The sequence below is a fragment of the Pagrus pagrus genome (assembly GCF_965226575.1).
Source record: "Pagrus pagrus genome assembly, chromosome: 18".
Classification (NCBI taxonomy): Eukaryota; Metazoa; Chordata; class Actinopteri; order Spariformes; family Sparidae; genus Pagrus; species Pagrus pagrus.
Window position 1 is genome coordinate 16,539,787 of NC_140202.1, and position 14,376 is coordinate 16,554,162.

The 14,376-nt window shown below is 44.3% G+C and overlaps 1 protein-coding gene across 1 annotated transcript; it reads left to right on the top strand.

The window, feature by feature from the left end:
- Positions 1 to 1,164: 1,164 nt before the first annotated feature.
- tonsl (tonsoku-like, DNA repair protein) lies at positions 1,165 to 13,502 on the top strand. Its single transcript, XM_084382182.1, has 28 exons — positions 1,165 to 1,421; positions 1,537 to 1,632; positions 2,404 to 2,546; positions 2,703 to 2,886; positions 3,003 to 3,132; positions 3,275 to 3,446; positions 3,534 to 3,648; positions 3,766 to 3,917; positions 4,050 to 4,202; positions 4,426 to 4,551; positions 4,677 to 4,875; positions 4,965 to 5,020; positions 5,111 to 5,200; positions 5,301 to 5,373; positions 5,464 to 5,627; positions 5,879 to 6,002; positions 6,099 to 6,337; positions 6,456 to 6,942; positions 7,020 to 7,222; positions 8,228 to 8,334; positions 8,578 to 8,734; positions 8,904 to 8,982; positions 9,072 to 9,379; positions 10,816 to 10,987; positions 11,213 to 11,388; positions 11,481 to 11,554; positions 11,766 to 11,899; positions 12,755 to 13,502. Exons 1-28 carry the CDS (start codon positions 1,397 to 1,399, stop codon positions 12,952 to 12,954), a joined length of 4,338 nt encoding a protein of 1,445 aa, XP_084238308.1. The 5' UTR covers positions 1,165 to 1,396; the 3' UTR covers positions 12,955 to 13,502.
- Positions 13,503 to 14,376: the final 874 nt, after the last annotated feature.

Consider the following 14,376-nt stretch of genomic DNA (forward strand, 5'->3'; position numbering starts at 1 on the left):
GGTAAGGCTCTAGATCATGATCTTTAGAGGGTTGTTTTCAATGAAATTGAAAACTGTGATGCAAAAATGATCAATTCATAAATGTTTATGTCACAAATGTAATATCTCTCAAAATAATCGCAATATGATTGTTTTTAACCAAATCATACAAGGATACAAATGTTATAAGTTACAAACAGACGATCATATCGGCAATGATAATAAATTAATTGGTTTCTAATGATTACAGGATGCGAGCCATATGACTCACTAACTATTACAGTGGGAATGGTAACTTTTGCATTTGATTTTCACCGACAAAAAATAAAACAAACAAATAAAAATGATGATTATGTCTTAATGAATTTGTATATATATATATATATATATATATATATATATATATATATTTATTTATTTACACACACACACACACACACACACACACACACACATACATATCTATATATATATATATTTATATATATATATATATATATTTATTTACACACACACACACACACACACACATATATATCTATATATATATATATAGATATATATATTTGCAGCCTCTATCTCTGGCGGAATGTTCCATTTCAGGTGTTTTTTAACTGAATCAATGTGATCATTTTCTTCAACCTCAGTTTAGGAATTAGAGAGAATCTTACCTGTTTACCTTTTAACCTGATTGGCTTGACTTGGCCCAGTTGAGTCACTACTTATTACTTCTGTACAGTCACAGCGCGTTAACATGCTCTCACAGTGTTGTTCTACAGCAATATGTGCCTAAAATAAGTGTTTTAACAACAAGAGTTGTAAATAAGCCATAGTTTCTATGTAGAACTACGTCACTCTCTGGTGTTAGCCAATGAACGGTCAGCATTTATCGTTATCATTATTGTGCCCCGAATTCAGTCTGTCAGACTGACAGGCACACTTCTCATCATGCCGCACGTGTCCTTTTCTGTACACCAGCCATATAAATGTCAAGAAGTCAGATGCGATGTGCCAAGAGCTCGGTCACAGCAGATGATCGGGGCTGAGAGAGTAGACTCGGAGACACGACCTTTACGTCCTAATGAGTGAGGCGGGGTCTGTGCCTGAGAGGCAAACTCCAGGGAAAATACGACAGCACTCTGATGCAGTGAGGTGATTGGCTGGAACGGTACTGGCGCGGGGTATTGCAAAGTTTAGAGCTAGAGGAAGAAGACGATCCCTGAAGTGTTTACTTTGTTGAGCTAATCAGTGCCACATCAGACACGATCTGATGTTATGACAGCGAAGACATCGATGGACAAGCGACACATCTATCCGTGAAAAGCGTTTAAAGTGACGCGCGCCACTGTGTCATTTCCTACCAGCTGCATTTTAGCTAGCTTAGCTGCTAGCTGCCAGTGCTCCGAGCGGAATCAACATGAGCTCTTCAAGGGAGATAAAACGTAAGTATTCATTCGCTTGTACGGTGTTTGCAAGTCGAAAAAAGCCCCTTTATTTCTCTGTGTTTGCAGTGTTGTACATGAGGTACAGTTTAATGTGTGATTACTGTGTATGCAGAGCTGCAGAAAGCGAAGAGCAAAGCGCAGAGCAGCAGCAACTTAAAAGAGGAAGCTAACATCTGCAATCTGCTTGGAGAGCTGCTGTCCAGAAATGGTAAGTGGTTCATGGTAATAGCAAGTGATCACAATATTGTACTGACTGTCCAAAAAAGAAATGTATAATGTACAATAGGCATAGACATATATATTGGTAAATAGTCATGACTCCTTTTAATTTCAGCCTGTGTGCATTTACAACTATACATTTATTCACAATAATTTTACATAATAAAGGTCATGATTGCTCATCGATTTCCCTCTTAGTGTGCATTTACAGTGGTTTAAAGATCCCCTGCACACATGCATCAATGCATAGGAAAAAATCCCAAATGTGTGGCTGACATGGTTTTTGCAGAAAGAAGTATAATTTCCAAATTAAGATTATGCAAATTGCTTCTATGGCTCCTTTCCCTTCTCCATAATATGTTAATATGCAAATATTTTTCATTTTATAAGTTAAACTGCTGTTTAACTGTCTGCAGCTTTAGTATATGTCCACTGGATGCTTCAAGTTTCCACTTCAGTCTTTCTGAATATTGGACCAGGACTGCCCTCCAAACTATTGTGTTGAACTCTGCAGATACATCATTCCACACAGTGAAGCTCAAACATTCAACTGTAGCAGAAAGAAGAAAAACATATATTTTAAATACTGTGTCGTATTTTAAAACTTCTCATTGACCCTCTTTCCCATTTCTGTTGAAAGTGATTGTTGTTGAAACCAATTTCTTTTTTTGCTTAATCCCAGCACAGTTGACACTTTTGAGTTATGCCTTTTTAAAATTTGAATTAATGATTTGTCCCGTTTGCTCCTTGTTTAAACCAGGTAATTACGAGGCTGCCATCAGCGAGCACCAGCAGGAGTTGGCTCTCTCCGAGGTGCTAAACGATGTGATTGGACGAGCTGTGGCCAATCGTAAGATAGGAGAGTGCTACGCAGAGATGGGCAACATCGATGCCGCGTTGAAAGTGAGTAGATTGGAGTTCTTTATTAAAGATTCATTTGTGGCAATAAAACCAATTCTTCAAGATCTTTATGTCGGTACGATAGTGATGCAGATGTGCGTCATTCTGCAAGAATGTTACCAAAGCGTTTAAGGGGTTGTGTGTATGTTTCCTCTGCAGCACCAGCGGCGTCACCTCGACCTGGCTCGCTCTGTCAGAGATCATGCCGAGGAGCAAAGAGCACTGGCCACTATTGGTCGAACCTACCTGTTCCGTTATGAATCGGACCAATCAAGGAAGAGTTTAGAGCAAGCAGAGGAAGCCTTCAGGAAGAGCCTGGCCATTGTGGATGACTGTCTGGAAGGTCTGCTTGTTTGTATCCTCTGGGATTTTATGAAGCCTTTTAAATTATACTAGTGCCCATATAGTTTTTGTATTACCTGTTCGCTCTAGTATTTTTTTCCTTTCTCTCACCTCTAGGTAATGTGTCAGGGCGAGAGATAAGTGAGATGAAGGCGCGTCTCTTCCTCAATCTCGGTCTGGTTTGTGATCATCTGGGCGAACCCAAGCGTTGCAGCGAGTTTATCAGACGGAGCGTCTTTATTGCAGAGTAAGAACATCCTAAACCACTTTATCTTCATGTCAAAACTCAGGAAGGAACATGGGTACTGGCACATACAGTAGTTGCACTTTATCAGTCAAAAGCTTCCCATTATTGCTAATTGTGGTGTCTACATTCTTATCCGGTAAAGGAAGAGTCAGCTGCTGGAGGATCTCTATCGTGCAAACTTTAACCTGGGCAACATCTACTTCCGTAACGAGCAAAAGTCTAATGCCGTGCGCTGCCTTGAACAGGCCAAAGAGTGTGCGAGGAAGATTAAAGACAAGTTCAGCGAGAGCGAGTGCTTCCACTGCATTGGCAAGGTATGAACTCACTCTTGAGGAAACAATGGCTAAAATAAGTCCATTTGTGATCATGTTTAGGAACGCCTCCATGACATTCATCCACAGGTGCAGCTGTCTCTGGGTGATTTCGTAGCGGCTAGACGATCCCTGAAGAAAGCTCTCTTGCTGGGTTCCCAGCAGCCTCTGGACAGGCAGGCTGTGAAGAAAAATTTCAAATATGGTGAAAGAGTTATTTTTGTTTATCCGCTCAGTCTTGTTGATTATTTGTATTTTGTCAAAAATATTTTTTTCACTAAGGCAGCTGAGTCGATGGCGTGATTTTGTTTGATTTTCACAGCGGACCGGGGCTGTAAATTAGAGGAAGAGCTCGGGGAGGATCACGGCAAAAGACAGAGCTCCCATCAGGCCGTGGGGCTGGCAGAGCAGCTAGGTGACCTTTACTGTAAGGTTTGCTGCTACAGCAAAGCTCTGGATGCATATCAAGCTCAGGTAAAGATTGTTCTAAAGTTTACTTTTAGCGGCTGATATTTGCTGCGTTTTAACTCCTCTCCAATTTGAATTTATTCACATAACAGTACGTCACCACAATTCATTATGTTAATCTCTGTCTATGTGGTGTAGCTAAAGGGGGCTGAGGCTTTGGGAAAGCCTCCCAGGGAGCTGGCTGTCATCCACGTGTCCCTGGCTGCGACCTACGCAGACCTGAGACAGCACAGCAGGGCAGTGGAGCACTACAGACAGGAGCTGGCTTTACGACAGGGCAGCTCGTCTGAGGTATGCATGAGCTAGCTGTATTTTCACCTAACGTCACTTTCTTGCCGGGCAGTATATCGACTTTCATAAACACTTTTAGGGCATAAACAAAAAAATCAGAATATATATATACAGATATATATTTTGTGTATCGCAGTATAGCATAAAAATATTGTGATATTTTTAATAAATCTTCATAGGTTGTTATACACGTAAATAAAACACTTGTATGTGTCTGTATCAGGAGTGTAGCACTTGGCTGAACATCGCAGCAGCTCAGGAGGAGAGCGGCTGTTCTGTGGAGGATATAGACGGCAGCTACAGTAAAGCCTCACACCGTGCTCAAAAGTCTGGGCAGGCCAGACTACAGGTGAGCACGAACAAGCAGCTGAAAGTTGCAAAAGCCTCATATACCATGTTAAAGAATAATGCTATGATCACTGTGCAGATACTTCAGATGTCTGAGCATCGGATGCTGTGTATGACCGCCCACAGAAACGCGTGTTGAGGCTCTGGCTGGCGTCCCGGAGACGATGTGGCTCATCGACGGCAGATGACACCGAGGCGAGGCTGCAGGAGCTGTGTGCTGCCGAGGGCTGGAGGCCAGACGGGAGCGATGGTGAGGAGGATGAAGAGGAGGAGATGGAGAACAGTGAACCTCTGGACGATAGTGACGTCGTCCTCTCAGACTCAGGTAGACATTCTGCCCCGCTGGCATCTCTAGACAAATGTCTAATATTTAAGTTATTTCACGTTCGCCTTGTGTGACTTTTCATATTGCAGACGATGATATGGAGGGTTATGACAAGATGGTATCAGGAAGGAGAAAAGCAGGAAGGGTGAGTCACGTATCAGTCGCTTCTCATCTTTGTTTTCCACGTCTTCAGTGTTTCACCCTCGGCCTTTATTGTATCAATTTCCTGCTTTAGTGGAACAAGAGGAACGAGAAGGGCGAGACATCTCTGCACAGAGCGTGCATAGATGGAAACCTGAGGCAGGTCCAGTATCTGGTGGAACAGGTGAGAAAAACAAGATAGAAATACTGCATTTCTTTCATTGGAAATGTGCAAAATGGAGACACAAAGATAATTAACGATCACCTGCTTGTCTGTGTGTCAGGGTCACCCGGTGAACCCCAGGGACTACTGTGGCTGGACTCCCCTCCACGAGGCCAGCAACCACGGTCACCACGGTAACTAATTTGACCCCTTCAATCTCGTTTAAAAGTTGTTTTGTGAAAATGAAACAACCTCGCTCATCCTTTTGTCGTTCTCTCATCCAGACGTTGTAGCCTTGCTGTTGGAGCGCGGCGCTAACATCAACGATCCTGGCGGCCCCTTATGCGACGGAGTCACTCCTCTCCATGACGCCCTCGCTTGTGGCAATCTCACAGTCGCCAGGCTCTTAGTGGAACGAGGGGCTTCTGTCACCCAGCGCAACTCAAGGGTAGGTGGGAATCTCTGAGCATGAGACAACTCAATTTGATTCAGATTCAAAGGGCTATGATGCGATTAGAAAACTATGATCGATGCATTTTTGATAATGATAAGTTTAAAAAACAATGGGGTGGTTTTAAAATGGGGTTAAAATCACTGACGGCTAATATTGAAATCACCCCACCTCCCCGAGATCAATAAATCCTGTCCAAATGTGGCTAACGTGTGCATCTATCTCTTGCTTTCACCTTCCTCCCTCAGGGTGAAACCGCCATGGACACCCTCCGTCAGTGGCAGAGAACGTACAGCAGAGAGTTGGACCAGGACACCAAGCAGGAGTGCGTCGCTACAGAGAGACTGCTGAGGAAGGCGCTCACAGGGGGAGGTGAGGCATTTGCATCGTCATAGAAGTTTATCCTCGGTTCGCCTTTTAAACATCCTTTGAAACCCTCTTTTCCCCACTTATCTCTGACTAACACAGTGCCTGCTGCTCCAGCCCCAGCCAAGCCTTTCGATGCCCTGCAGGACAGCCAGCTGTTTGATGCTGAGAACTCAGAGCCACTGTTGTCCTCTGGAGGGGGCTGTTCCTCCAGCCAGGACTGGCCCCGCGCCAGGAACTCAGAGGTGAAGGGAGTACCTGCCAGCCCCAAACGGTGGCAGAGCAACGGCTCAACACAGCGCCACAGAACCAGAGGGACCGAGGCTGCTGTCCTGTATGGGGTAAACATAATTGCTCCTTACAAATGCTTTGCATTCATTAGGATTATACAAACTCTTTCTTTAGGATTTCTTTAGATTTACAATCACACTTCATGTTTTATGTGTGCAAATTTCTTAGAATAAATGCAGCTCCTCAGACGACAGCGACACCGACTGCCCGATCAGTCCTCTCCGCCCCGTCCGCTCCAGAAGCAGTTTCCCAGCAGCCCCGAGTCAACAGGAAGCTCCCCCAAACAGGGAAACCAACTCCATCCCAAACCCAGGTCGGGAAAATGTCAGGGAGGCTCCTGCGCCGTCTGTCTTTGCGCGAGAGGAGTACCAGAGCGCCATCCGAGGCTTAGGCAGCGCCAAAAGTCGTCTCCAGGGTCTGACGCAACCTCAGTTCTCCAGCACACCTGCCGTTTCAGCCAGCAACAAATCGGCCCTGGTTCCTGAGGAGGAATATCTGGCTGACGACTGGTTGGAGGACGACTTGGAGGAAATCCAGCCGAAGAAGAAGAGAAGGCTTAGAGAGGAACAGAACGGGATTAGAGGGGAGGGCGCAGCCTTGTCGTCAGCAGCAAGAGGTCAACACACGCACATAACCTCTGACACGACCTCCAGAGGTAATGATCTCACTCTCTCGTTTTACTCCACATTTCTTTGCTTATTTTACCTACATTTTGCTCTTCTTCTACTTCAGGCTCTGCAGTTCCATCCTCTTCCAGCAGGGGTCTCTCTCTGAAAAAGAACAGCTCCCTGAGGCCTCACCAGGTCAAAATGACTCAAATGCCAGGGATGGTCAGGTTGGGCCGACGAGAGGTCAACAGGTCACACAGTCCCACAGTTACAGATGATGAAGACATGAGACCGGAGACGCCTCCGCCTCCACAAAGATACACGCAGGTCAGGAAAAATCTCTGCATCCTACACTTTATTCTGATGCAGTCACATCTAGAAAAATGCACGTCAAAGCAGCATTTCTTGCCTTGGACGAAGAGAAAGGTAACATTCCTCAAGAAGGACTAATTTCAAAATTCAGAGAGAGATTTCACATTACTGATTCAGTGTTGACATCTGCCAGACGATTATTAATAGCACCGGGAGCTGTAACTGGAACGTCATTTTTCAGGAAACTGTCGTCTTTCTTGATTAACTTCACACGGTGATGAATGTGCTGGTAAATGAGAGAGAGGCGATCAAGAAAGTAGCTCCATTTTAAGACACTGCCGCAGCCTGATCACTATCTTATCTTGGATCTTAACCGCCTTTGTGTACTTTACATCATAGCTTTGCATGAGTGACATCGCACAGTTTGTGTTTTAGCATTTGCAGAACTTTGTCTTGATTTACTTTCAGGATTTTGATTCAACTTTAGGACTTATTCACAGATTTTGGTGAAACTGGATCATAATTTATGGAGAAAGTTTAATCTGGGAGCTGCCCATAGACATATCCAAGTCTTGGTAGAGTGTGCACTGCACACATACATTCACACACTCCCATACATTCTTCTTCATCATCAAAATGTTGTGCAGACATTACCCACAATGCCACAGCAGTTCTGTCTGAGATTTGTGTATGTTATGTAAGTAGCTGCTCGTGCAACCTGGAGTTGCTCGCCTCGAGCAGCACGAGGAGCAGGCTACAGATGTCCACGAGGCCCCAGTTTTGTTTTGCTCACTTTTTTATTTTATTTTCAAACTTCCGCAGACTGAACCAAGCTGTCTCAAATGACATCACTCAAGGCAATTTATTAGATTTCGTGCAGCTCCGACATACAACTTTTTTCATAAATGCAGACTCCCCAAGACTGGTTAACACACTCTGATGTAGTAATTTGTATAATTCCCCTTTGAAGAGGCCAATCCACTTTGCTTATATGTATTTTTACTTGTTAATGTATTTCAGCCTGCAGCTCACACTTTGGCTGCTCCCATGCCTACATCACTGCCTCCACCAATCAGAATGAGGGTCAGAGTTCAGGAGGATGTTTTTCTCATTCCAGTTCCTCAGAGGTTGGTACACTGTTTACAGTATGTCATGCTATTCATATGAATAAATGACATTGTTGTCTATTTTCTTCTATACTGCTGCTAAATCACTTCTGATCACATTCTGCTACAACAGCGGCACCACTGATGTGCTTTTTTAGATTTATTTATTTATTTTTTAACCACTGGAGGATTTACTTTTTCACTCTAAGCACCATACTGGTGTTTTTGCATGTTTACTCTCATCCTCATTGCACTGTGCTCCAGTGAGGCCGACTCCTGCACCGTGTCGTGGCTGTGTGAGCAGGCCGCTCAGCGTTACTACCAGAAATGTGGCCTCCTGCCTCGCCTGTCTCTGCAGAAGGAAGGCGCTCTGCTCTCCCCGCAGGACCTGCTGCTGGCAGTCCTGCACACCAACGAAGAGGTGAGGACGGACGTTAAGAAATGCCCTTCACAATTAGCGAACTTGAATTGGCAACTAATTTTCACATTTAAAAAACGAGAAAGTGTTTTGGCACTTTTGCTAAAAAAGTGACTGAAATGATTAATTAGTTATCAAAATAGTTGGCAATGTTTTTGTTTTCGTGTCGTAGGTCCTGGCTGAAGTTTGCTCCTGGGATCTCCCTCCTCTCCCTGAGCGCTACAAGAAGGCCTGTCAGAGCCTGGCAGTGGGTGAGCAACACACACAAATACACCCAAACGCAGACACACACATTCTGACAACCCATCCTGGAGCATAGCCTCTCTTTGTCTCCCTGCAGTTGAGAACAAGCATGTCACCCGGCTGTGCGAGACGCAGGACGGGAGCTCCTCGGTGTCTGTGTGCGGCCTCAGCTTGGCCCCCTCCTCCCTCAACCCGCTCCTTCGTGCCCTAAAACTCCAGGCCAGCCTCACCGAGCTGCGCATTCCTGGCAACCGTCTCCACGATGAGCTTCTTCCCGAGCTGATTGCCACAACGGTCACCATGCCTCGGCTTCGGCTGCTGGACGTTTCTGCCTGTCAGATTACAGGGGAAGGGCTGGAGAAGGCCGTGAATGCTTTAAAGGGACTGAGCTACCCGGCATTTCCGGTAAAGAGTCCAGCTGGTCCATCTACTGTCATCAGTGTTTCCTCTGTGATTTAATGCAGCTTTTAAAGATAATTTGGTCGCACAACTGTCACTGTTTGGATCCAGATCGTGATGAAAATTGACAATGTAGTTAGTTTACAGCAACCTTAAAGGATAAATTCAGACTGAACCACACTAGAATCTCAAAGGGTTAAACCTTAAACCATTTGTGTGACTAATAGCTAGTTCAGACTGCCAGCCCATTTGGAGGTGATGCCTGTCAGTGGGACTTCCTGGCCACTCAATTCGGATTTGAAAGTGTGTTTTGCATCAAACGCAAACTGACACAAGGGACGATGTCAAATCAAGAGAGTCGGAGTCACCATCAAAGTTGATGTGCAGAATCTATGCTGCTGCTAGCAGAGCAGTATGGATGAAACCGCATAGAAAAACAGCCTGTGGATGGTTTTTTGAGGGAGACATCAGGAAATTCATGCTGCCACGTTAAAAAAACAGCATACCTACTATGCACTAGTTACTGATGCCTATGTCGTTACCACAGCAACCTATGCGGACAGGTTGGTGATGTCTAAACACAGAAATCCAAGCTAATCACAACAGATCTGACCGGAGAAACTAAAGAAATCTGATTTGCCTGCTCTGATTTTCTGTTAGTGTTTGCAGTGTTGTTGCTGTTGTGGCACACTTAATTAAGTAGATGTTAGATTAGATTAAAGGGCATGTTTGATAGCTTTGGTTTTGATGACAAGTTGCTAAACAACAGTCTTTATTGACACCTTGCTGAGGGGGAACTCAAATCACAGCTCCTCCCAGTGTGATCTGTTGGCTGTGCCACAACCCACAGTGTTCAAACTGTCTGTTCAAAAAACATAGACATTTTTCCGTCCCATCTGAGAACGACAGGTCGCCCATTTTAAAGGGCAATTCCAATGTTTTAAAATTTTGCGTCTTAATAACTAAGGTACAAAAGGTTTTGGAATTGGTTCAGTAGATTGCCTCTACCGGCAGCTGCGAAACCGCAGTGAGGGGGAAACTGCATCCACTAAAAGTGCCACTAACAGGCTCAGATTGTTATTGTAATTGTGTGACAACATAATGAGAAGCGTAAAATCCTTTTTGTTTAACCATAGCCAGGCGTTACAGTATATTGCTCTGTCAACAGCCACCAGACTCCTTTGACAAAACTGTCATTTTACCTTTTAAACATGAGAATTGTTGGTTTACTGCTGCCTGGATCTGTTTTTTTGTGTTATTGTGTGAATTGATTGCCAAACTAACGTGTTGAAACACCAGACTTACGTTACAGCTACTGCAAACCATCATTTAGACACTGAAATATGTTTTAAAAAAGTGCAAGTTTAAAAATCCTTGAATCACACCTCAATATGAATGTAATTTAATAGAGTAATATTGCTGTTTGTGGTCTCCTCTCACAGTGCCTGGAGGAGCTCGACCTCAGCATGAACCCGCTGGGTGACGCTGTGTCTGAGTCCCTGTCCTGTCTGCTGTCCTGCTGCCCTCTGTTAGCCCGGCTCTCTCTGCAGGCCTGCGGCCTCACGGCTCGCTTCCTGCAGCAGCATCGACTGCTGCTGGCCAGCGCTCTGACAGGTGACGCTCGAACAGGCCGAGTCAGCGTTTAGCTTAATGGGAAGGCCACTGAATGTTTAAATAAGATGTTGATAGAGCTCTCTTGAGTTTAACAAACAGGAAGTGTCAGGATTTCTAATTGGCTAGAAAGGAGATTTAGAAACAGCACAAATTTAGTGATACTACTATGATGTTTTGGGCTTTAAAATTAGTAAATAAATCTTTTAATATCCTCTGATCTTTCAGGAACAGGACACCTGAAGTCAGTGTGTCTATCCCACAATGCACTGGGCTCCACTGGCTTTGAGCTGGTGTTGAAGACTCTTCCTCTCCACTGTCTCACACACCTGGATCTGTCCGCCGTACGCAGGGGTCCTGCTGATTACCTGCCGCTTGAACACCTCATCAACGTCCTGTCACAGGTACACACACGGATCACGTTCTGCACTATGCACACAAATTTAATACAAATGCCATTCAGAGCAAACATATTAAAGCATTTTTCTCCTCGTAGGATGAGTGTTCGCTGACCCACCTGAGTCTGGCAGCAAACGGGTTGACGGACAGCACTGTAGCTAGCTTGGCCAGGTGTGTGTGTGTGTGTTTGAGAAAATGCATGCATACGATTTCCGTAAATCAAAGCTTTTCACAAAATCATGCTATTAGTGATGATATTAAACTACGGAAGCCCTAAAGGGCCATGCATTCATACATTTTATTTCCTCCGTTTTCCCGTGATAACAAGTTAATTTCATTTGTTTTAAACGAAACTTTAAACTTAAACTTTTTGGACTTCAAGGTGCCTGCCATCATGTACGACTCTGGTGAGTCTGAACTTATCAGGAAACCCGTCTGTAACGTCAGCAGGACTTCACAACATCCTCAACTCCCTCAGAGAGGCTTGTCGACCTTTGACCCTACTCAACCTTCAAGGTATGTGTGTGTGTGTGTGTACCATACAGAACAGTTTTTTTACAAGCAAAGCTATGTTTCAATCTAATTGTCAAGCGGATTTGAAGCAAACTTTTGGAATGTTGCAAAACAATTACACACATTTCCATCAACAGGAAAGTTCCTCTCCTTTACCGAACTAAGATTAGCTTAATTGCCTGGTTAACTGGTTGGTTTCATAAACACACTCGACATAAACCAAATTAACCTCACCAACAGAGTCTGGTTTGTCAGTCCACAATCATCAGTTTTGATCAAATCAAATCCTCAATTCACAGAGTAAGATGTAAAAATATTGCTCTACACCCACATGTCTAACTCTTTGTCGCTTCCGTCACTGCACGCCTCTCCCACTACTGCCTGTCATGTCTTGTCATCCCCTAAGTCATAGTCTTGGTCAGAGGCACTGTAAATCACCTCTGTACTATATCCTCTGTCTTCAAACTGTCTTGAGTCTTTCCCTGTTTGTTGTCCAGCCGTGTTAACTCTCACGTCAGGCTGCAAAATCCAGTCGAGCTGGGCCCCGTCGCCTGCGGTGACTCCTCCTGTAATCCAAAGTCTTGGTCCAGGCGACCTCTAGGGCTGCTGGCTCCCAGCTAACTGAGCCGTGAGCTAATTAGCCAATGCAGCTAGCTACAGCCAAGGATAGCTAGCAAAGAACAGCAGTTGTTGGTAACTCTGGTGATATGCTGCCCCCTGTGTAAGTTGATACATTATAGACATGTGCTTCATAGAAAATATTCCCCCTAGATCTTTTTGTTTTCATTGTTGTAAAAGAAAGACCAGTGGGAGAATCAAGTATTCACTTTGAATTCCTGCTTGTCACTTGGCCCTCAGGTTGTCAGGTGTCCGGCCCCTGGGACACTGCAGGCCTCGACGGATTGTCAGAGCTTGTCCAGGATCTCCGTCTTTGCTCTCAGGGACTCAACAAGCTGGACCGGCAGGCCCTGAAGCAGAGCTGGGACAGCAGTCGGTCACGCGGACGCTTCATTGACCGAAACGGGAAGTGCCTGCTGTCCGCTGCAGCCCCCTCATGAAGAGGGAGCAATGAAACGAGATGATGGCAGATCTTCATCATGACACTAAACTTGAGCCGTGTGAAAACGGTAGCTAACCTTGTTCCATTAAATCACATCACGTTTATAATGAGGGTGCTACTCTTTTAAGGTTGTCATCGGTAAGCAGTGATAGCTTCAGGCTGCACAATTAAAACAAGGACACTGTAAATAGCTTCTATGTTTCATGTGTTTTGTATGCCTAATTTATGTGTATGTGTGACAGTTTGATGTGTTGCAGTGCTTTTGTGTCATAAGCACATTTTTTTCTCAACTCACTGAATTATTAAAAAAAAAGTAATTAAAGTGATTTTTTTTTAATGGCTCATATTTAATCTGTGACAGAGTTCTTTCTGGTTGAACAAAAAACCCTTTTACTCTTTTGTCACATGCAGCGCTGCTGACTGTCAGCTTGTGGTTAGGTTTAGAAACTGAACGTGGTAATATGTGCGGTGATGGGAAGTGCTCTCTGTTGCCCACATCCGTCTTCAACACATTCTGACGATGCAGCCGTGCATTCTCAAGTTTTGCAGTTTCACTAGGAGGGCTGCCAACATTAAAATTGAATTGTTGAATGTGATTGGAATTTCATGCTCTGTATGTTTGTGCATATATACGACAAAATTGAAATTTAAAAATGCATAAATACTGTCAAAATGAAGGTTAAAGTGTGAGCTTCACAAATGTAGTAATTTTCAGTGAACCATGAAGCATATTGCCTGCACTATGGGAAGAAAAATTTGAAATTTTTTGTTTCAATATTCAGTTCAATACCTGAACTTAATATGAAGCTTGAAAGTAAAAGCTTTAAGGTTGAATTTTGTCTGTAGCTTAGTTTATTTCTAATGAAACTGAAATCCTTGACAATAGAAATCTTTTCAAAAATATGTTAAAGTCAAGATCACTGGGTGAGTTTTTACTATCCAACCAACTGAAATGCACCAATCAGAGGAAAGAGTCTGCCTCTTCAACATACACCGATCAGGCATAACATTATGACCACCTGCCTAATATTGTGAAGGTTCCCCTTGTGCAGACAAAACAGCCCTGACCTGTCAAGACATGGACTTTAGACCTCTGAGGGTGTCCTGTGGTGTCTGGGACCAGGGCGTTTTATAGTGGATCCTCTGGGTCCTGTCTGTCGGGGGATGGGGCCTCCATGGATCAGACCTGCTCCTGCACATCTTACAGATGTTCGATCAGATTGGGATCTGGGGAATTCAGAGGCCCGGTCAACACCTTCGGCCCTTTATTTTGTTCCTCGAGCTGTTCCTGAGCAGTGTGTCAGGGCACATTGTCCTGCTGGGGGGCCACTGCCATTGGGTAGTGTTGTTGTGATGAGGGGGTGTACCTGGTCCACAACAGTGTTTGGATGGGTGGCGCGTGTTCACATGAATGCCAGCA